This window comes from Corythoichthys intestinalis, chromosome 11 (assembly GCF_030265065.1).
Source record: "Corythoichthys intestinalis isolate RoL2023-P3 chromosome 11, ASM3026506v1, whole genome shotgun sequence".
NCBI classification, from domain to species: domain Eukaryota; kingdom Metazoa; phylum Chordata; class Actinopteri; order Syngnathiformes; family Syngnathidae; genus Corythoichthys; species Corythoichthys intestinalis.
In genome coordinates, this window is record NC_080405.1 from 55,133,136 (window position 1) to 55,158,097 (window position 24,962).

Here is a 24,962-nt window from a genome sequence, read left to right on the forward strand (position 1 = left end):
CACACTATACACTGATTTATATAATACGCACACACGCACGCACCCCCCCACACACAAGTTAGTTTTTGTGTCTGTTTGTCAGTTTTTGTGTTTGTTTGTCTATCTGCCAGTTTGTATATTTGTTCGTGCCATGTGAGAATATTCTCAAAAGATGGAGAGGTCATTAGCAAAAAGAGGAACCGGTTGAAACCAAATGCTGCTGAGATGATTTTGTTTTTAAATAAAAATGTGTGAAACACCCAAATCCCCATCCCAGTGTCACTAGCATTCCCATTTACCATATACACCTACCATCAAGAGTTCCCTATTCCACAAGCATTTCCGTTTTTCATTTAAAAGTAACAAAACAGCTTTTTTTTTTTTTTTTGTTATTATTATTATTATTATTATTATTAATTAATCTGGGGAAGAATAAAGAATAAATTTCATGCTAGGGGTCGAACCCACTACTGCTTGCACACTAGGCAAAGTATGTAACCACCATACGACCCACATATTTAGTTGCTCAGATGACACTTGGTTATATGAAAGTTCAAAATATTTTTGTCCAACAGATGTCATCAAACTAAATTGTGTCAAATGCCTCGTAGCACTGAACCATTTCAACACATTTGCTTCAGTGATACAGAAAGCAGTGGTGAAGCAGTGTCGTGACTCACCACACCGATTCGTGGCAAATGCTTCATAACACTGAACCATTTCAACACATTGTTTGAAATTGATTCACCGCTTCAGAAAGCTACGGTTTCTCCATCACTACCTCACACCCTCGTTAAAATAAACTGCTGTATTTTAAGCCCGTACTCTGCAGTACGAAAATATTTGACTTTTTTTTAGTATGGCCAATGGCCATACATTGCCAAGGTATCGGATCGGGACTTGATATTGGCATGTCTTCAAAAATATGTGACTCAGGTGTGACGATATGTAATCAGGATGCCCTAGTCCTTACCCCTAATACCGCCATGCGTTGGCTGTGGATGTCTCAGCGTCCACGTCGATTCCTGCTGGGTTGAGCAGCCGGTGGCGTTAGCTCCACATCATGGAGAGCTTCTCATCCGAGCCTGGGGAGCAAAACAAAACCGAAAATTTATGATATGAACTAATATTATGTAGATAAGCACAGCAGTGACATCAAGTAAAAACTGGTGTTTTTAAAGACATAACGTGCCAAAACTCAATCACCTGAACGAAAATCAGGCCTGATCACGTCATTTTCAGAGGATCAAGTAAAAAACAAAAAAAAATCTGGGATTTTAAATGTATCTATTTAAGTATTAAGTCATTTGCTCCCATTGACTGTGATGGACGGACAGACAGACGGACGGACTGTGTGGACGGATGGAGTGTGTGGACGGATGGATGGATGGATGGATGGATGGATGGATGGATGGATGGATGGATGGACGGATGGATGGATGGATGGATGGATGGATGGATGGATGGATAGACGGATGGATGGATGGATAGACGGATGGATGGATGGATGGATGGATGGATAGACGGATGGATGGATGGATAGACGGATGGATGGATGGATAGACTGATGGATGGATGGAGTGTGTGGACGGATGAGTGTGTGGACGGATGGATGGACGGACGGACGGATGGGCTTTGTTACAGTGCTACAGATGGGTGGGTTATTAGAAGAACGGATGGATGGATGGATGGATGGATGGATGGATGGATGGATGGATGGATGGATGGATGGATGGATGGATGGATGGATGGATGGATGGATGGATGGATGGATGGATGGATGGATGGATGGATGGATGGATGGATGGGCTTTGTTACAGTGCTACAGATGGATGGATGGATGGATGGATGGATGGATGGATGGATGGATGGATGGATGGATGGATGGATGGATGGATGGATGGATGGATGGATGGATGGATGGATATCCAATTCATTTTGACTGGATTGGACGTCTCTCGCTGTCAATGGCACTGTAATCAGAGCACTCACAGCCAGTCATTAGTGGGCATTTACAGGTAACGTCCCGTTCACTTTAGGATTTACAGGTTACTCCCTGTTGATTTTGAGTCAGTTCCTATTCATTTGGGGACATTACTGAGTCGATTCTTTTTCAGTAACCGTTTACTTCCTGTTGATTTTGAGTCACTACCTACTCGTTTGGGGACATTCTGGAGTCACCTCCCCTTCAGTAACCCAAAATCAACAGGAGGTGACCTGTAAATGCCCCAAAATTAACAAGAAGTGACCCGTACATGCCCCAAAAGTAAAAGGAAGTGACTTAAAATCAACGGAAAATGACGTGAAATGCCCCAGTACCCCAAAATCAACAGGAAAGGACCTGTAAATGCACCAAAATCAACAGGAAAGGACCTGCAAATGCCCCAAAAGGAAAAGAAGGTGAATGAAAATCAACAGGAAATAAAATGAAATGCCCCAACAGCCCAAAATCAATAGGACGTGACCTGCAAACGCCCCAAAATCAACAAGAAGCGACCAGTATTTGCCCCAAAAGGAAAATGAAGTGACTCAAAATTAACAGAAAATGACGTGAATGCCCCAGTAACCCAAAATCAGCAGGAGGTGACCTATAGGTACCCCAAAATCAACAAGAAGTGACCCGTAAATGCCCCAAAAGTAAAAGGAAGTGACTCAAAATCAACAGGAAATATGTGAAATGCCCCTGTAACCCAAAATCAACTGGAAATTACATGAATACCCCAGTAACCCAAAACCAGTGATCCGTAAATGCCCCAAAAGGAAAAGGAAGTGACTGAAAATCAATGGGAAATGACGTGAAATGCCTCTGTGACCCAAAGTCAACAGGATGTGACCCAGAAATGCCCCAAAATTAACAGGAAGTGACCCCTAAATGCCCCAAAAGGAAAACAAGGCGACAGAAAAGCAACAGGAAATGATGTGAAATGCCCCCAAATTGCCCTGCAATGCTTGCCACTGACGGCCATAGAAAGTTCATTCGATGCCCAAATGGCTCGAGAACGAAAAGTGGTATTTGGTATGTGGCAAAATAGATTTTGGCATGTGGCATTTTTTTGCCACGTGACAAAATCAATTTTTCCACATACCCCCCCCCCCCAAAAAAAATGCCATATACCAAAATACATTTTGCCACATGGCAAAAAAAAAAAAATGCCATACGCCAAAATCAATTTTGCCACATACCAAAAAAATGACACATGCCAAAATCAATTTTGCCACATAGCAAAAAAATGCCACATGCCAAAATACATTTTGCCACAGACAAAAAAAGGCACATGCCAAAATCAATTTTGCCACATACCAAAAAAATGACACAAAAAAGCCCAAAATCAATAGGAAAGTGACCTGTAAATACCCCAAAATCAACAAGAAGTGACCCGTACTACCCCAAAAGGAAAAGAAGTGACTCAAAATTAACAGAAAATGACGTGAATGCCCCAGTAACCCAAAATCAACAAGAAGTGACCTGTAATTACCTCAAAATCAACAAGAAGTGACCCGTAAATGCCCCAAAAGTAAAAGGAAGTGACTCAAAATCAACAGGAAATGATGTGAAATGCCCCAGTAATCCAAAATCAACTGGAAATTACATGAATACCCCAGTAACCCAAAACCAGTGATCCGTAAATGCCCCAAAAGGAAAAGGAAGTGCCTGAAAAACAACGGGAAATGACGTGAAATGCCTCTGTAACCCAAAATCAACAGGATGTGACCTGGAAATACCCCAAAATTAACAGGAAGCGACCCGTAAATGCCCCAAAAGGAAAACAAGGCGACAGAAAAGCAACAGGAAATGATGTGAAATGCCCCCAAATTGCCCTGCAATGCTTGACACTGACGACCATAGAAAGTTCATTCAATGCCATGATTACTTGCACAGGATTCATGTTTTTGCACCGTTTTGCTGCACTTTTGATTAAATACACCGCAAAAAAATGTTATTCATGTTATTCAAGCAAATTGTTCTTCGTGATTATCGGTTCAAACACTGATGCTTTGACCTGGGCCAGTGGTTTTGACAGTGGGGCCAGTGAACTTAAAAAGGCTAATTTCCCTTATTGTCTACCCCTGTACAGTGTATCACAAAAGTGAGTACACCCCTCGCATTTCAGCCGATATTTAAGTATATCTTTTCATGGGACAACACTGACAAAATGACACTTTGACACAATGAAAAGTAGTCTGAGTGCAGCTCATATAATAGAGTTAATTTATTTTCCCCTAAAACTAACTCAAAATATAGCCATTGATATCTAAACCCCTGGCAACAAAAGTGAGTACAACCCTTAGAAACTACATCCCTAAATGTCCAAATTGAGTACTGCTTGTCATTTTCCTTCCAAAATGTAATGTGACTTGTTAGTGTTACTAGGTCCAGGTGTGCATAGGGAGCAGGTGTGTTCAAATTTGTAGTGCAGCTCTCACACTCTCATACTGGTCACTGAAAGTTCCAACATGGCACCACATGGCAAAGAACTCTCTGAGGATCTTAAAAGATGTATAGTTGCGCTAAATGAAGGTGGCCCAAGGCTACCAGAAGATTGCCAACACCCTGAAACTGAGCTGCAGCACAGTGGCTAAGATCATCCAGCGTTTTAAAAGAGCAGGGTCCACTCAGAACAGGCCTCGGGTCGGTCGTCCAAAGAAGTTGAGCGCAGGTGCTGAGTGTCACATCCAAATGCTTTCTTTGAAAGATCGTCGCAGGAGTGCTGTCAGCATTTCTACGGAGATTGAAGAGGTGGGGGGTCAGCCTGTTATTGCTCAGACCATGCGCCGCTCTCTACATCAAATGGGTGTGCATGGCGGTCACTAGGGCTGCAGCTATCGAATATTTTAGTAATCGAGTAATCGACTGAAACTTCTATTGATTAATCGAGTAATCGGATAAAACAAATATATTTTTAGGTGAAGAGCAATTATAAATATACATGAGAAAACAAGACATTTCATCTAATCTTGAACCATTTTCAGTCAATCAATGTCTTTATTTTCGATGTATATTGTTGAAAACAGCTAACAATTGCATCTCAGATGTAACTAGAATTTTAAAAAAAAGACTAATTCACTGCTTTTACTCAAAAAACTTTTAGATCTTATTAAAATATATATATATATATATATATATATATATACAGTGCCTTGCAAAAGTATTCGGCCCCCTTGAATCTTGCAACCTTTCGCCACATTTCAGGCTTCAAACAAAGATATAAAATTTTAATTTTTTGTCAAGAATCAACAACAAGTGGGACACAATCATGAAGTGGAACAAAATTTATTGGATAATTTAAACTTTTTTAACAAAAAACTGAAAAGTGGGGCGTGCAATATTATTCGGCCCCCTTGCGTTAATACTTTGTAGCGCCACCTTTTGCTCCAATTACAGCTGCAAGTCGCTTGGGGTATGTTTCTATCAGTTTTGCACATCGAGAGACTGACATTCTTGCCCATTCTTCCTTGCAAAACAGCTCGAGCTCAGTGAGGTTGGATGGAGAGTGTTTGTGAACAGCAATCTTCAGCTCTTTCCACAGATTCTCCATTGGATTCAGGTCTGGACTTTGACTTGGCCATTCTAACACCTGGATACGTTTATTTTTGAACCATTCCATTGTAGATTTGGCTTCATGTTTTGGATCATTGTCCTGTTGGAAGATAAATCTCCGTCCCAGTCTCAGGTCTTGTGCAGATACCAACAGGTTTTCTTTCAGAATGTTCCTGTATTTGGCTGCATCCATCTTCCCGTCAATTTTAACCATCTTCTCTGTCCCTGCTGAAGAAAAGCAGGCCCAAACCATGATGCTGCCACCACCATGTTTGACAGTGGAGATGGTGTGTTCAGGGCGATGAGCTGTGTTGCTTTTACGCCAAACATATCGTTTTGCATTGTGGCCAAAAAGTTCCAATTTTGGTTTTCATCTGACCAGAGCACCTTCTTCCACATGTTTGGTGTGTCTCCCAGGTGGCTTGTGGCAAACTTGAAACGAGACTTTTTATGGATATCTTTGAGAAATGGCTTTCTTCTTGCCACTCTTCCATAAAGGCCAGATTTGTGCAGTGTACGACTGATTGTTGTCCTATGGACAGACTCTCCCACCTCAGCTGTAGATCTCTGCAGTTCATCCAGAGTGATCATGGGTCTCTTGGCTGCATCTCTGATCAGTTTTCTCCTTGTTTGAGAAGAAAGTTTGGAAGGACGGCCGGGTCTTGGTAGATTTGCAGTGGTCTGATGCTCCTTCCATTTCAATATGATGGCTGGCACAGTGCTCCTTGAGATGTGTAAGGCTTGGGAAATCTTTTTGTATCCAAATCCGGCTTTAAACTTCTCCACAACAGTATCTCGGACCTGCCTGGTATGTTCCTTGGTTTTCATAATGCTCTCTGCACTTTAAACAGAACCCTGAGACTATCACAGAGCAGGTGCATTTATACGGAGACTTGATTACACACAGGTGGATTCTATTTATCATCATCGGTCATTTAGGACAACATTGGATCATTCAGAGATCCTCACTGAACTTCTGGAGTGAGTTTGCTGCACTGAAAGTAAAGGGGCCGAATAATATTGCACGCCTGTATCTTACCTAAAAATGCCGTTACGCTTGATAACACACATCACTTAAAAGTTAGGATTTTTGCCCACATGTTTCAATTGAATTTCTCTTTGTGTCAAGCCATTTTTAAGTTCTAGTTAAGTTTTAAGTTAGTCTAAACTGTAAGTCCTGATAGGATTTTGAGTTTTTGCAATGTTCAAAATAAATGTATGATACAGGCTGTATTGGAGCACATTAGGGACCAGCGCTACTTGGGTGTTTTATCCAGCAATGACTACTGAGCTAAAATTGATAGTTAGCATGATTAAGTTTTTATTTTACACCCTCATCACTCCACAATGCTATGTTATGTTAAAGCCTGTATGTAAGACACGTTAGACACGCATCGACAGTGGTCATAATTAATTGAAACCTAGCCCTCCGCAGTAGCGACAGTAACGTTAATCTTATTTATTAGCGCTTAGCACTCTACTGCTTTAAGATGGCGGCCCTTTACTAACGCTGCCCAGACGCGGCCGAGTCTGTCATTTCGCATCTAGTTCAACATACATGTGATCTCTATGAGACGCATCAGACGCTACCTGTACCAACGTAGCATCGTGCAGGCTAGTATTTAGCAACGCCGGCGTCGTTTGTGGCGGCTGTCGGCTGCAGTAAGTTTTTTTTTTTTTTCCTTCTTCCTCTCCGCACGTGACAGCACGTTGTCCCGCATTAAAAGTAGTCCGAGCAAAACGTGATGCTTAGAGCTGTCAAAATAAACGATTACTCGAGGTGAATAAAATTACTCGGATCAGTTTTTAAACTCGAGTTGCTCGAGTACTCGTTTCAGCTCTAGCTGTCACCCCAGGAGGAAGCCTCTTCGGAAGACGGTACACGAGAAAGCCAGCAAACAGTTTGCTGAAGACTTGTCAGCAAAGCACATGGATTACTAGAACCGTGTCCTATGGTCTGAGGAGACGAAGATTAATTTGTTTGGGTCCGATGGTCTCAAGCATGTGTGGCGGCGACCAGGTGAGGAGTACAAAGATAAGCGTGTCATGCCTACAGTCAAGCATGGTGGTGGGAATGTCATGGTCTGGGGTGCATGAGTGCTGCAGGTGTTGGAGAGTTACATTCCATTGAGGGAAACATGAACTCCAACATGTACTGTGAAATACTGCAGCAGAGCATGATCCCCTCCCTCCAGAAACTGGGTGGCAGGGCGGTGTTCCAGCATGACAATGACCCCAAACACACCTCCGAGATGACCACTGCTTTACTGAAGAGGCTGAGGGTAAAGGTGATGGACTGGCCAAGCATGTCTTCAGACTTGAACCCAAAAGAACATCTTTGGGGGATCCTCAAGCGGAAGGTAGAGATGCGCAAAGTCTCAAAAATCCGGCAGCTCCGCAACGTTGTCATGGAGGAGTGGAAGAGCATTCCAGTGGCAACCTGTGAAGCTCTGGTCAACTCCATGCCAGGAGAGTAAAGTCAGTTCTGCATAATAGTGGTGGCCACACAAAATATTGACAGTTGACATGTTGTACTGTATGTTAATTAGAGCTTAAACGAATACTCGAGCAACTCAAGTTTAAAAACTGATCCGAGTAATTTTATTCACCTCGAGGAATCGTTTAATTTTGCCAGCTCTAAGCATCACGTTTTGCCCGGAGTACTTTTAATGCGGGACGACGCGCTGACGTCACGTGCGTAGAGGAAGAAGCAATAAAATTTTTTTTTAAATTACCGCAGCCGACAACCGCTACAAAATACGCCGACGTTGCTAATAACTACGCCCGCAGGATGCTAGTGTGGTAGCAGGTAGTGTCCGATGCGTCTCATAGGTATCGCATGCATTTAGGACTAGATGCGAAATGACAGACTCGGCCGCGTATGGGCAGCGTTAGTAAACAGCCGCCATCTTTAAGCAGTAGACTTCTCATTGCTAATAAATATAATGTTACTGTCACTCGCTAACGTAACGTTATCCCTTCGGAGGGCTAGGTTTCTATTGATTATGACCACAGTCGATGCATGGCTAACGTGTCTTACATACAGGCTTTATTTAATCTGTAAAAACACAGCGCTGTAGAGTGATGAGGGTGTAAAATGAAAACATAATAAAGCTAACTGTCCCTAATGTGCTCCAATACAGCAGGTATCATACATTTATTTTGAACACTGCAAAACTCAAAATCCTATCAGTACTTACAATTTAGACTAACTTAAAACTTAACTAGAACTTAAAAATAGCTTGACACAAATGGAAATTAAATTGAAACACATAGCTTTCAAGTGATGTGTGTTATCAAGCGTAATTACATTTTTAGGTAAGACGTTTTTTTTTTTATAAGATCTAGAAGTTTTTTGAGTGAAAGCAGTGAATTTTTTTTTCTAGTCACATCTTAGATGCAATTGTTGGCTGTTTTCAACAATGTACATCGAAAATAAAGACATTGATTGACTGAAAATGGTTCAATATTAGATTAAATGTCGTTTTCTCATGTACTGGACTGTCTCAGAAAATTAGAATACACAATATTCTAATTTTCTGAGACAGTCCTGTACATTAATCCACCATTTAAAGCAGGGGTGTCCAAACTTTTTGCAAAGGGGACCAGATTTGGCGTGGTAAAAATGTGGGGGGCCGACCTTGGCTGACGTCCTTTACATAGAACAATATACAGGACTGTCTCAGAAAATTAGAATATTGTGTATTCTAATTTTCTGAGACAGTCCAGTATATTCATAATTGCTCTTCACCTAAAAATGTTTTATCCGATTACTCGATTAATCGATAGAATTTTCAGTCGATTACTCGATTACTAAAATATTCAATAGCTGCAGCCCTAATGTTAATATTGACTTTCACTAAGGGGTGTACTCACTTTTGTCGTCCCTAATTATTTTATGAACTCATTTTACTTACAAGACAAGCAAAACCACCCAGAGAAAACACACACACACTGGTGTGACAAAGAGCTCCTTTCGGCTTCCCTGTTGCCAATGAAGTGTTTGGCTTCGCTGTAGTTTGGCATCCAGCTGGAGACACACGCACAAACTGAAGAAGGGCTGCTGTATGCTCGGCCGCAGGCGGGAGTAGGAGGAAACCTTCTTCTTCGTGAGGAAGCTTTGGCTTGGCTTCAGATACGAAGACAAACACGTATTCACTCAGAACCGGGGTTAACTGTTCCCGCATTTGTGATGGTGCAGATATCGGCTTACGAAATCAGCAATCGGCTGAATTTTTGGGGTTAAAGCAACACTTGGTAACTTTACAGCTTTGGTCGATTTTGGTAACGGCGGTGGACAAACGCCGTAGTGTTTTGCCTTAAAGTGATCCTCTAACTTAAATACATGTAGGCTCTAATAAACCACAATTGTTCTCTTGTACTAAAATATGTTGTTAGAAACACATAAAATGTTAAATTAATGGCAATATTTTATAATATTTAGTCCATATTAGTCCATATTTTGACCGTTAGTTGGCGCCACGGTTTGCGGGCTCGCAGTGATGACGTCATTGGTATCTTTCCAAATGTGTAGCGTGTTCAACAATTGCTTATTGCTGCCTAAACTCGCGAAGTAAAATGCCACGATGTGCTGCTTTTGGATGCAATTTCCAGTCAAATGGAAACAAGGGGAGTGAAGTGAGTGGTCAAGGTGGAATTATTATTTTTTTAGTGCTGCAACGATTAATCGAATAACTCGAGTATTTGATTAGAAAAAAAATATTCGAATTAAATTTTGTTGCTTCGAGTATTCGATTAATTAAAGTGGCGTTGTAATGGTTTATTTTGAAAGTGTTTACATTTAGTTTCAATGATTTGGGGAAGATACACTGCCCCCTGGTCTGCCTCTTTTTTCACGTGGCTGAATCCAACTGCTCCCTGTTAAGACCAACACCAGCAAAGTTTTAGTTTGAGCTAATATTTTTTAATGCATTCATAATTGAGTTTATTGCTATATTTAGTAGGTTTGTTCCGATCATGTTTTTTTGCTCCCGATCCGATCCTAATTGTTTTAGTTTGAGTATCTGCCGATCCCGATATTTCCCGATCCGATTGCTTTTTTTTTTTTTTTTTTATGCTCCCGATTCAATTCCAATCATTCCCGATAATTTTTCCCGATCATATACATTTTGGAAATGCATTCAGAAAAAAATGAATAAAACTCGGACGAATATATACATTCAACATACAGTACATAAGTACTGTATTTGTTTATTATGACAATAAATCCTCAAGATGGCATTTACATTATTAACATTCTTTCTGTGAGAGGGATCCACGGATAGAAAGACTTGTAGTTCTTAAATGATTAAAGTGACCGTGTATATTGTGACTAAATATTGCCATCTAGTGTATTTGTTGAGCTTTCAGTAAATGATACTGCAGCCATTTAACTTCTGCCCAAATGCATAATGGGAAGTGCAACCATGACTGTGCGTAGGGGCACCAATTGATATATCTTCTCTGCGTTGGGAAAGAACATAGGGTGTTAAGAAAATGATTAACTACTACCTTTCTTTCCCACATTGCCTCCCACGTTATTTTTAATTGCCGAGAGAGGTATTGTAAGGCTTTAGCCACATAAAGAATGGCTCCAAAGGCTGTCAAAATTCTCTCTACTCATTATACGCTGCCTTTTAGCGCTATCTATAGGTAAAACGGCGTCCTTATAGATTGAACGCGACAATGTGTGAGTGGGTCGTGCAGCGCATGCGTTAATTATTTAACGTGATTAATTAAAAAAAATTAATTACCGCAATAAATTTGATAACCCTACTTTAAGCTAAAACTACTCTGGATGAGTGTAAGACGTTTTGTCTGTAACGTTAAATACAATTAGAAAACGATTTAAATAAAAAATGCATATATATTAAAAAAAGACATGTCCGATATTTTTTTTGCCGATTCCGATATTTTGAAAATGACGTAATCGGACCCGATCGATCCATCTTTAATATTTAGCCGTTTTTGTGGGAATATGTGTTTGAAGCATTGTTTAAGAGCATTGTGAAAAAACGTTAGCATTTTATAGGATTTATTCTAGTGGACATTTTCTTTGTAAATTAGCCGATTGTTCTTTTGTTGTACATAGACCTTTTTTTTTTTTTTTTTTTTTTAATTATACCGTTTGAGGCTCAGCTGGGGTATTTTAATTTTTCATGTTCCTTATCCGATTACTCGATTATTCGAACTAACTAGACCATCGATTAATCGACTACTAAAATATTCGATAGCTGCATCCCTATTATTTTTACTGAATAAATGTGCATAAGTGGAAGGTTCTCCCCCTTTTTGGTCCCTGTATGCACGCATCATACCCACCACGCCTTACAACTAGCGCCCGAACATTTTTCCTGGATCCTCAGTCAAGTAAGGGATCCGTCTATTTTCTGGATCCGACGGCCCCACCGCGTCTGCAATATTGGTTTCGGATCTGTCCATTTTTTTGATTCGTCGGTCCCACAGCGGCTTTTCGGATCAGTCTATTTTGTGGAATCGACGGCCCAATCATGGCTGCGACATTGCCATGGGATCGGTCTAATTCCTGGATCTTCGCGTGAGTAAAAAACGTAGATTTGGATTACTATTGCTATCTTTTTTGTTGACTATTCTTCGTGGGAGTTTTCCCAAAATCATACTAAATAATTAAAGCACTATGGCACGCTACAGTGACGACAGTGACTTTGACGTGGACCTTACAACAATGTTGGGAGTTCGTCAGGAACGCGTGTTTGCGTACTGCTGAGCTCCCGAGTGAAGAGTGGTCAAGGTGGAAATATTATTTTTTGTGAATAAATGTGCATAAGTGGAAGCCTCTCCCCTTTTTGGTACTTTTATACACGTATCCTAGCTACCACGTGTTACAATGTACAAGACATGGATTACACAAGGTGTGCTCTTTGGCCTGTACTGTAAGCACACGACAGCTCTGGATGCTAACAATCTACATAATTATATTGGGATAAGTTTGAAAACGCAATATGCTTACCTTGAATATCTGCTAATAAAACCGGACAGCGTACACTCTCGCTCCCAACCGGACTTCCCAACAGGACTCTCTCGCATCACCAGTTTTGCTCAACTTTTGTCTTATCAGGTATTTGCTACACGCATTTTTCCCTGAAGCTCGTCTTGTGAACGACCGACACTGCTGTCCTGCTCTTCACTTTTCAGATCTGGTTCAAATAGGAAGGGTAGAACTGACGATAGGTTGGGAAAGCTAACGAGTGACACGTTGGGATTTCCGCAACGGGACCAGTGACATCACGCACTGCGACGTAACAAGAATGGCGACCTATCACTTAAAATAATTTTACAAACTTTATTAAAACAAAAACTTTAAGAGGGGTTTTAATATCAAATTATTATAACTCATACTAACATGTATCTTTTAAGAATTACTTGTCTTAAAAACAGAGGATCCCTTTAAAGTGCGTATGACACCAAAAAGCATGTTTATTTCATATTTCGCGCGGTGTTTTATGCTCCTAAATGAAATGGACCGCTTGGATTTGTGTGGAAGCGATCGTTTGATATACCGTATTGGCCCGAATATAAGACGGTGTTTTTTGCATTGAAATAAGACTGAAAAAGTGGGGGTCGTCTTATATTTGCGGTCTAGACATTATACCCATTCACGACGCTAGATGGCGCCAGATATCATTGCAGCGAATGCTGAACTTGAGGAGTAATGTTCTGTCTAGGGCTGTCAAACGATTAAAATTCTTAATCGAGTTAATCACAGCTTAAAAATTAATTAATCGTAATTAATCGCAATTCAAACCATCTATAAAATATGCCATATTTTTCTGTAAATTATTGTTGGAATGGAAAGATAAGACACGACGAATATTAGAGGTGCACGATAATTACCAATAATAGGAATTATGACGTCATCCCAATAAATCCGATAACATAGCATATTATTGGCCCTATTAATAATATTTTTGGCACCGTGTCGGATTGGGATGTGTCCGTTTGTTTCCACTCCTGTTTTTCCAGTATGCAAAGCTTTGTAACTGTCTTTTTTTTTGTGTTCATTATAATGTGTTCATGTCATCATGAAAATTCTGGTTCGATCAAAGGCAAATCTATGCTGAATCAACCACTAGTATTTTTGACCTACAGGTGTTCAAAAACTCATGTGAATATACATAGAAGAATTATATATACAGTGGGGAGAACAAGTATTTGATACATTGCCAATGGGTTTCCCCATTGACTGTGTATCAAATACTTGTTCTCCCCACTGTATATATTATCAGTTATCGTATCGGTATCGGCCTTGAGGAGCAGGAAGTTATCGATATCGGTATCGGTTTCAAAAAATGGATATCGTGCACCCCTAACGAATATACACATTCAACATACTGTACATAAGTATGTTATTTGTTTATTATAACAATAAATCAACAAGATGGCATTAACATTATTAATATTCTGTTAAAGCGATCCATGATAGAAAGACTTGTAGTTCTTAAACGATAAATGTTAGTACAAGTTATAGAAATTTTATATTAAAACCCCTGTTAATGTTTCGTTTTAATAAAATTTGTAAAATTTTCAAACAAAAAATAAACTAGTAGCTCGCCATTGTTGATGTCAATAATTACACAATAATCATGGTGCTGAAACCCATAAACTCAGTCGCACCCAAGCGCCAGCAGAGGGTGACAAAAGACCAAAAACACAAGTAATAAGTGGATATGATACTGCGCTGTCGTTTTAATCTGTTTGAGCGAGGCATGTGCGTTAAATGCGTCAAATATTTTAACGTGATTAATTTTAAAAATTAATTACCGCCCGTTAACGCGATAATTCTGACAGCCCTAGTTCTGTCATGACAGATCTCAGCTACTCTCAAGTTTAACCAACTTGCATTATTTTAATGCAATGTTTTTCCTTATTCAGATTTGTTTCAAGACTACAGTTAAAGTTAGACCTCACGTTGAAGGTTATTGCAGTTCGAAGCCATTCATTTACGAATGTGATTGCACTTTAGTTTACATATTTAAATGTTCAGATATTAAGATTCGAATGAGGCAAAATAACATGCTATTTCTCTCAAATATATTGTTATAATCATTTGTTTCAGACGTACTGTCATTATTTTCTGTATAAAAATTAATTTGGTGTTCAAAAAGTCTTTTTTCAAACTTGAGTCTTGAAAAAGAGGGGGTTGTCTTATAATTAGGGCCGTCTTATATTTGGGCCAATACGGTATTCAATTGTTGAATCCCGCGCCATGAAAATGAGCGACTTCCTGCTCTAGTCTCGGGTATGGGACAATGCGAATGTGAAGTCACCCGGGTCAGTATCTCACAATACAGCATTTCCTTATATTATGCAGATAGACTACGGATTCAGCTGGTTTTGCGGATTAATTCGTTTATTTTTAGCATGACGCCAACCAAACGGCTGCAGGATTTTGTAGCTGCACCAGGGAGATGTGGGTGAGCCTTTTTGGGTTTCAGAAAGTTACCGTTCACCCCGAGATCGGCCAAAACAAGTGTGCGACAACCGTGGGACCATTGGAGGAAGTGAGTAAACATTCTGTTTTGTATATGTCAAATACTGGGATGATGGCACACGTTTTAATACGGAGGTGGCTTGCATTTTGTGGCTGACATGTTCCTTGTCCACCGTGAATGCCACTCGGCCGATCGCGGCTTGTCTCCAGCTGCTTCCCCGGCAAACGAGCTCTCCTGCCCACAGCAGGGGAACGAGGAGCTCTAACTTGCTTGCCGCTGGGCGGGTTGACGATCGGCGAAGACAACCGACAACCCTGCCGCCGTGTGACATGATCCCGTGTAGTTTTGTGTGATTTTTCGCTTCGAAAAGCGAATATAAGTGAGACGTCACTTGGTTCAGGTTGACATGTCGGCTAGCTGTCACTTCTCCTGGTTTGTTTACGCTCTCCGAAGCCGGGGCAGGGAAATGACAAAAGCCGCACTAACTCCGGTGGCATAAAATATCGTTCGGGAGTTGCAAGAAAGTCGTTAGTTTTGACCATTATGGAGTAATTTTGCCATGTCGTACTGAATAAATGCACTTTTAATATTTCATATTCCATTCAACACAAGACTATTATTTGTCATGACCATACCATTTATTTAGCAATTGTGGAAAAATACTTGGATAAAAAGAATATCCTGTAAAAATATTGTAGTAGAGAGACTGAAACAATGACATTTTGCGGCTCTTTTCGTCGCATTTTCCTCGTTCTGAGTAATTCCCCCTCAATGGGCTGAATTCTAAATCAGATGAACTCATGACCCTGCCGAGGTCATCCTCCATTTGCGGACGCTAGAGCGTGGCTAAACGGCAGATTAAAAAACTAATTTGTCATCATCTGCGCTTTGCCAAATTGTTGTTTATAGTCAAATCGTCTCAAAATATGATTCGAATTCACATAATAATGCTATTTAAGTCATTTTTCATACTGTCGTACGCAGCTTAAAGTTGAGCTTTTAAGCCTGTGAATATGTGTTCAAAACAGTATTTGTAAATTGTAATCACTGTTGTCACAAATTACCGTAATTTTCGGACTATAAACCGCTACTTTTTTCCTTCATTTTGAATCCTGCGGCTTATAGTCCAGTGCGGCTTATTTGTTGATTTATTTGGGTTCATAGATAACATTTTATTTGATAATGGCGTCATACAGCCGCCATAAGACAGTCATAATTATGACATGACACTATCATGGGCATTACTAAGTGCTTATGACAGATGTCACTAAGTGTCATCCAGCAAATTATGTCATGAACTCCAGCTCTGATATCTTAAATTCATTCAAAAGTGAGATCATTTGCCGGAACAACAACGAAACAACTAGAACAGTAACTGAAGAAATTAGCGCAGAACATGAATTTCGATTGTCATTTACATCTGTAGCGATGCAATGCATGCTAGGAGGCATTTTGGATGACAGCAGTGTTGACAGCAGAGGTTGACTGTCTCCTCCGAGGAAGCAGTGATGACGGTAACACTTTATTTGACAGTGGCATCATAAGACCAAATGAAGCTTCTTGAAGCAATGAAGCTTTGCAGCCAAAGCTTCGTGGTGGTTCATTTGGTCTTATGAGGCCACTGTCAAATAAAGTGTTACCAGTTAAAATCTTTTGTGGTAAATATCCCATAATACAGTGAGGACAGCTGTGGCTTATAGTCCAGTGCGGCTTATTTATGAACAAATACCGTTTTTGTGTCAAATCTGGTGGGTGGCAGCTTATAGTCAGGTGCGCCTTATAGTGCGAAAATTACGGTAACTTAAGTAGTAACTCAATTAACTTAATTACTGATTATGCCTCAAAAAAGTAATAAAGCAAAAATTCAAATGCAATAAATGCTTATTTTTAAATAAAATACACAAGCCCCCGTAATTTTCGGACTATAAGGTGCACCTAACTATAAGCCGCCATCCACCAAATTTGACAAGAAAATGGCTTTTGCTCATGGATAAGCCTCACCAGACTGTAAGCCGCAGCTGTCCTCACTGTAATATGAGACATGACACTGTCATGAGCATTGTTGAATGCTTATGACAGTATCACCCGGCAAATGATTTCACTTTTGAATCGATGTAAAAGATCCGAGCTGGACATAAATGGAGTCAGTGACAAAATTTGCCAAATGACACTTAGGCTAGGTTCATACTACAGGTCTTAATGCACGAATCCGATTTTTTCGTGTTTTTCCGACTCGAGTCAGGCATTTAACTTGACGGTCTGAACAGGACAAACAAGTGGACCATTTCAAATCCGATCTGAGTCACTTTCGTATGTGGTTCAAATCCGATCTGGGCCACATTTTTTCAGAATGTGACTGGCGGTCTGAACTGTCAAGAGTCCCAAATCGGAATTCGTGCAACAATTACGTCAGCAAAGAGCAAGAGGCACGTAGGATGGCAGCCATGTAGGCATTAGCGCCTAGCTTGAACTCTGCTTTTAAGCATGAAGCGGGCCAGACCACGGGCATAAAAAAATAAAATGAGAAGAATAAGCCTTACAATTTTCGATTTTTATTCTGGGCGCCGAATGAGCAATATTTCATTATTGCGCACATGGCCAAGTCGGGGCAAACTGACGCACCTATGTCATTTCACGCACACACCTCAAGGCTCATGCGTGTGCGTGTATCCGTTCTATCAGTCCATATAAACTTTGAATATAAGGCTAAACGGGGATTATTCATGTCTGTTATTTGTGTCCTCTTTTTGGAAATCAAAATATGATCACTCTGGAATAGAGATGTCCCGAGCCGATATTTGGATCGGATCGGACGCCGATATGGGCAAAATAATGCGCATCGGTATCGGATCGGAATACGGGAAAAATTCCGATCCAGACTTCCGATCCAGTTTTTTTTTTAAACTCCGGTCCGGGTTTTCCTGCGCACCGTTTTTACATAATCCATCCCAGTTTTTGCTTTGGTTTCCCTAAAATCCGGTCCGCATTTTGCGGCACACCTTCAACACACCACATTTACATTACCGTCTCCCAATTTAACGAGAGACTTTATCGGTAAAAATGTCACCTGTGTGGGACCATTTCACCTTAAAGGACGACAAAGACGAAGAGGCAGAGAGCAACATATGCCACAATAAAGTCAAGCGTAGTGGTAAAGCTGTAAGACGTTTTAATGCAACCGACCTAATCAAGCATTTAGCGAAATACCACCACAAACAATATGAGGAGTATGTTAAGAAAACCGAAGACAAAAAGAAAGGTCCTATGCAACTAACACTGGCAAAAACTTTTGCTATGCGTGACAAACTGGTACTCGACAGTGCCAAAGCCCAGGGAATAACAAGAGTCATTGCCGAAGAATTCATTCTGGATGACGAGCCATTAGCTCACGTGAGTAAAGACGCACCATCCAACACGCGATTCGGCCGCTGAAGATTCGAGAACGATTCACAAACATCCAAATTCCGATTATTGAAATATGTCAAGTAAAGCAGAACTAATACACAGCACGGTCTTCAGGACGCAATGAGGAACTGACCACATTGCGTCCCGAAAGTAAACATAACTTGTCTTAGACTCGGGTAATGCCAATGCTCAACTCACGGCTTTAGCTCAACTCATGCCGCTGGATAAAAAAACAAGAATACCTGACTTCTGCTGATAGCCGCAACAAACTACGTCAACGTCGTTTTACTGGAGATAATAGATATCATATGTATATAGAACCAGATGCTACACGACAGACTCGACCGCGTTAGCAACATTGAAGTATTGAAAACAAGATGCGTTAGTAAACAGCCGCCATCTTAAAGCAGGAGACTTCCCTAGTAGGCTGTTGTGAACCATCCAAGCGAACCTAATTAACTTTTTATCTAAAATACTCCTAAATCGGCAAAATCTTGACTTGAATCTATCTTCAAAACAGTTTTAAAACTTTCACGTGTCGAAAGTAGACAGAAGGGAAATTATGGAATAACGGGAGCAATTTTAACAACTTTAACAGTTGATTCGCAAAATTAAATGAATTGAATGTAGTTTAAAGGTGCTGATACAGAATGGGGACTTGAGTATTTTATTTACCGTTTTAAAACGTTAACTTGATACTGAAATAGTCGTTTATTTAAACCAGAGAGGCTTTTTATACAATTTTTGTAACTAATGCACGAAATATTAAAAGCATCTAATAGCCTGGGGGATTTGTGGGATTTTCCACTGAGGTTGTTGGTGTGTTTTGCTTTTTTAAGACAGTTTACAATATTATTTGCACGTTTTACTGACTGACTATGCCATTTCTGTTTGTTATTTAAAATGTTTTGTGTTTGTCACTGAATAAACAGGTCAGTTTCTTGTTACCAACCGTTGTGTGTTATTCAAACTCACCTAATTCAGCTGGCTAGTTGTTATCAAGGGTACTAAAACCTTTTCAACATGAGTCTGACAACTAAGTAAGGAGGCTAAATAACTTTAAACTTTAACACATGCTCAGATAGGTCGGTATCGGCGACTATCGGTATCAGATCGGAAGTGCAAAACAATATCGGGATCGGATCGGAAGGGCAAAAACCTGGATCGGGACATCCCTACTCTGGAATGACATAAAGCTAGCATGTGTAATTGGTTTTGATGCTTCTGCACATGCGGGTCTCTTTCCTGAGCGCATCACGGACTGCGAATTAGTCGTGCGCATGCGTGGTACTTGAACAGTCTCAATGGACGAAGGCAGTCTGAACGGGCACGCAAAAAAAAACACATATGGCAAAAAATCGGATTAAGACCTGTAGTATGAACCTAGCCTTAATGACATCAGTCATAAAAATTCATTAATACCCATGACAGGTTCATGTCATAATTATGACAGTCCTATGACGCCGCTGTCAAATGAAGTGCTACCTATTAACCCAAATATATCAACAAATAGGACGCGCTGGACTATAAGCCGCAAGATTCAAAATGAGGGGAAAAAAGTAGTGTCTTACAGTCCGGAAGTGACAGTATATTAAAAATAACAATGAAAAATATTTTTTGAAAATAAAAAATCACAATGCTTAAAGAGTCATTTGAAAGCTAGCATAGCAGAGAATATGAAATATGTGAGAAACTCAACGCAATTTTTGTTTTCTGCTAATAAGAGCCCATCAAAAGCATTAATTTGATCCAAAATGACTACAGCTGAAATGATTACTCGAGTAATTCAAGTAACTCGATTTTAAGAATTGATTGAGGAATTTTCTCTGATGAGTTTGGTTGGGGGGGGTTTCACGCCATTTAGTGAAAGTTGTATATGCTGGTAGCTCTTTTTTTTCCCCTTCTCAGACAAAACTTTTTGTCTTTTTTGTTGCTCTGTCATCTTTACAGCATTCGCGCCATCTTTATAACTGAAGGGAAAGGCAGAAGTGATGTATGCCGTAATACAGTCAGCACATTTATAGTTTTTTTTGTGTGGCATGGTTCCTGTCACCCTCCAAAGTTAGTTAGTGCCGGTGAAAGCGATCCAGACCCTCTCAAAATATAAAACAGGTGTCATTCAACTAGTTGCTCTTTCCCTAAAAAAAAAAAAAAAATGTTTTATCTGATTACTCGATTAATCAATGGAATTTTCAGTAGAATACTCGATTACTAAAATATTCAATAGCTGCAGCCCTGGTCACGATAAAAGTTTTCTTATTGGTCAAAATCGATATTTATCACGATAATTTTTGTTCTTTCAAATCTGAAGTCTGATTTTTGCCCCTGACTGAAAGTGAAATACGTTGTGAAAAATAAAAATCCTGTTCAATGGAAAATCTCAAAATAACACATTTTAGAGATATAATTGCAATAACATGACACCGCGGTAATTTTGCTTAAGGTATCATACTGTCTAAATGTCATACCGGCACATGCCTAGCGACAGGCTTACTGACCACTGTCCCAATATTTATTAAGAATAAAAATAAATAAAAACATTTAAAAAACACGATGTTTCTACCAGATTTCGATCTTCTGAAAATGATGTGTCCGGTAATGATGGCCAAATGAAAATTCCTGAACCCTCGAAGCTTTCCAGCAAATCAGTTCGACAAAAGATTCATTACTCTAGGCTTCATGTGCACAGTACAGCCCCCTGCTGGCCAAAACCTTCATTGTAGAGCTGAAACGAATACTCGAGCAACTCAAGTAACTCGAGTTTAAAAACTGATCCGAGTAATTTTATTCACCTCAAGGAATCGTTTAATTTTGCCAGCTCTAAGCATCACGTTTTGCCCAGACTACTTTCAATGCGGGAAACACGCTGATGTCACGTGCGTAGAGGAAGAAGCAATAGAAAAATACTTTACTGCATCCAACAGCCGCTACACTCTACGCGGACGTAGCTAAAAACTAGCCCGCATGATGCTACGTGATAGCACTAGCAGGTAGCGTCTGATGCGTCTTATAGATATAACATGTATGTTGAACTAGATGCGAAATGACAGAGTCAGCGGCGTTCGTAAACAGCCGCCATCTTGAAGCAGTAGACTTCTCAGTGCTAATCGCTTACGCAACGTTAGCCCTGCGGAGGGCAAGGTTTCTATTATGACCACTGTCGATGCGTGGCTAACGTGTCTTACATGCAGACTTTATTTCATCTGGAAAAACTGTAGCGCTGTTGAGTGATGAGGATGTAAAATAAAAACTTAATCAAGCTAACTGTCAATTTTAGCTCAGTAGTCATTGCTGGATAAAACACCAAGTAGCACTGGTCCCTAATGTGTTCCAATACAGCAGGTATCATACTGTAACGTTGACAAAGAGTCACCCGCTTCGTTAGATTGCAACGTCACCTCCGCACGTCACGCGGTGCATTCAGGAACGCATGCAAATTTCCCCTCCATATTATAACCTGATATGTTGCAATACATTCATTTTGAACACTGCAAAAACTCAAAATATCTGGATTTACAGTTTAGACTAACTTAAAACTTAGCTAAAAATAGCTTGACACAAAAGGAAAATCAATTGAAACACGTGGGAAAAATACCTAACTTTTAAGTGATGCGTGTTATCAAGCATAATCGCATTTTTAATATATAGAAATTAAAATTTTGAAATAAATATATATATATATATATATATATATATATGAGATCTAAAAGTTTTTTGAGTGAAAGCAGTAAATTAGTTATTAATTAATTTAATTATTATTTTTTTATTCTAGTCACATCTGAGATGCAATTGTTGGCTGTTTTCAACAATGTACATTGAAAATAAAGACATTGATTGACTGAAAATGGTTCAATATTAGATGAAATGTCTTGTTTTCTCATGTATATTTATAATTGCTCTTTACCTAAAAAGTTTTGTTTTATCCGATTACTCGATTAATCGATAGAATTTTCAGTCGATTACTCGATTACTAAAATATTCGATAGCTGCAGCCCTACTTCATTGTCATTTTAACTGTCAGTGACGATCTCTTGGCTAGTGTGGCGACATTCAACATGGCTTGTAAAATGTCATGGGCACAGGACGCGCCGGCACATCCATCGGCCGTAGAGGGTTAAGCTGTCGGGTACACATTTGGCTAGCAGGACAATCCTCGATATAAACATAGAAACTTTTCTCAAATCTAAGCTTTGTCAACTAAAAGTGTTAGTTGAGGCACCAGGAAAACACAATTAGCTTCCAAAAAGTCGATAATACAATCAATAGCTTTGTCTTGTATCCCAACTAGCTGTCAATTTCCACCTGTTGCACTGCTAAATGGCTGGAGTCCCCCTGACAGGCTGTTAACCTGCTGACCCCCTGGGTAGTGACCCCCGGGACGGTGACAAAAGGGTGTCAGGTGGGGTCACTAGAGGTCAAAACAATTGAAAAAACCCGAGAGTAAACCGCTACAAACAGGCTATACCCACTTTCTCACCGCCTACTCTTTAAGGGTGTTACAATTAGTGATATAGAATATGATGATATACACTCACGAGCCACTTTATTAGGTACACCATGCTAGAACGGGTTGGACCCCCTTTTGCCTTGAGAACTGCCTCAATTCGTCGTGGTATAGATTCAACAAGGTGCTGGAAGCATTCCTCAGAGAGTTTGGTCCATATTGATATGATGGCATCACACAGTTGGTGCAGATTTGACGGCTGCACATCCATGATGCGAATCTCACGTTCCACCACATCCCAAAGATGCTCTATTGGATTGAGATCTGGTGACTGTGGAGGTTATTTGAGTACAGTGAACTCATTGTCATGTTCAAGAAACCAGTCTGAGATGACTCCAGCTTTATGACATGGCGCATTATCCTGCTGAGAGTAGCCATCAGAAGTTGGGTACACGTGGTCATAAAGGGATGAACATGGTCAGCAACAATACTCAGGTAGGCTGTGGCGTTCCAACGATGCTCAATTGGTACCAAGGGGCCCAAAGAGTGCCAAGAAAATATTCCCCACACCATTACACCACCACCAGCCTGAACCGTTGATACAAGGCAGGATGGATCCATGCTTTCATGTTGTTGACGCCAAATTCTGACCCTACCATCCGAATGTCGCAGCAGAAATCGAGACTCATCAGACCAGGCAATGTTTTTCCAATCTTCTATTGTCCAATTTCGATGAGCTTGTACAAACTGTAGCCTCAGTTTCCTGTTGTGGAGTGGCACCCGGCGTGGTCTTCTGCTGCTGTAGCCCGTCTTCTGCTGCTGTAGCCCATCTGTCTCAAAGCTCAAAGTACTGTGCGTTCAGAGATGCTCTTCTGCCTACCTTGGTTGTAACTGGTGGTTATTTGAGTCACTGTTGCCTTTCTATCAGCTCGAACCAGTCTGGCCATTCTCCTCAAACCTCTGGCATCAACAAGGCATTTCCGCCCACAGAACTGCCGCTCATTGGATATTTTTTCTTTTTCGGACCCATTTTCTGTAAACCCTAGAGATGGTTGTGCGTGAAAATCCCAGTAGATCATCAGTTTCTGAAATACTCAGACCAACCCATCTGGCACCAACAACCATACCAAGTTCAAAGTCACTCAAATCACCTTTCTTCCCCATACTGATGCTAGGTTTGAACTGCAGGAGATTGTCTTAATCCACGTCTACATGCCTAAATACACTGAGTTGCCGCCATGTGATTGGCTGATTAGAAATTAAGTGTTAACGAGCAGTTTGACTGGTGTACCTAATAAAGTGGCCGGTGAGTGTATATCGTTAAAACGATATGAAATGACTAGCCGTGTACGGGTACACAAAAGTCACGGTTCGGTACGCGTGTCACGGAACAGGCGTCAAGGTTCGGTACAACAGGTTCAGTTCAAATTAATTTAACATCTATCGTTGTCAACGCCGGCAATGAGTTAAAGACACCGGCTTTGAACGCTCATGTTTGAGTGCCATCACTTCCCTGTTAACTCATTGGCCGCCATTGACGACGCTAGACGTCCAAATGTTAATTTGCCCCCTCCTGTTCAAAAAAAGAATTGTGACGCCTAGCGTCAATGGCAGCTAATGAGTTAACATTGAAGTGACCTGAAAATGCCCTAAAATTAATAGCAAGTCTACAGGAGGTGCTTATGTTTGAGTAGCAGTGACGGCGCTGCACATCAGTACGGGCGAATGAGCAATGTTTGACCCTCCCAGTCAAAATGAATTAGACATCTATTGCCGTCAATGGCAGCCAATGCGTTAACAAAGACACGATTCTAGTGGAAAATATTGTTCTAATCCAAAATTAAGGCTGCAACCATTTGGTTCCTTAATCAAACAGTAACATCTTTTTAAAAACGATTTATTGATTCTTGGCGGGAGCACTTCAAGGCTAAATACCTTGAACATACAAATCGACTGTTATTGGAATCCAAGCAGTTAAATTACTGGATCAAGTCAAATTCATCATGTTTAAGACACAGAAAAACCCATTACCTGGAAATATACAAGTTTTGTTTACAAATAGACAAGAAGGGTATAATCTGAGAGGGGAGTTAAACTTCAAAAAGCATTATCACCGTACAACAAA

At 40.3% G+C, this 24,962-nt stretch overlaps 1 protein-coding gene across 1 annotated transcript in view; it reads right to left on the reverse strand.

Moving 5' to 3' along the window:
* The window catches only part of LOC130923705 (polycomb group RING finger protein 3), a 60,576-nt gene that overhangs the window by 29,952 nt on the left and 5,662 nt on the right, over nt 1-24,962 (reverse strand). The window contains exon 2 of the mRNA XM_057849620.1: nt 953-1,064. Coding sequence (XP_057705603.1) covers nt 953-967 — 15 coding nt within the window. The 5' untranslated portion in view covers nt 968-1,064. The remainder of the gene's footprint in view (nt 1-952; nt 1,065-24,962) is intronic.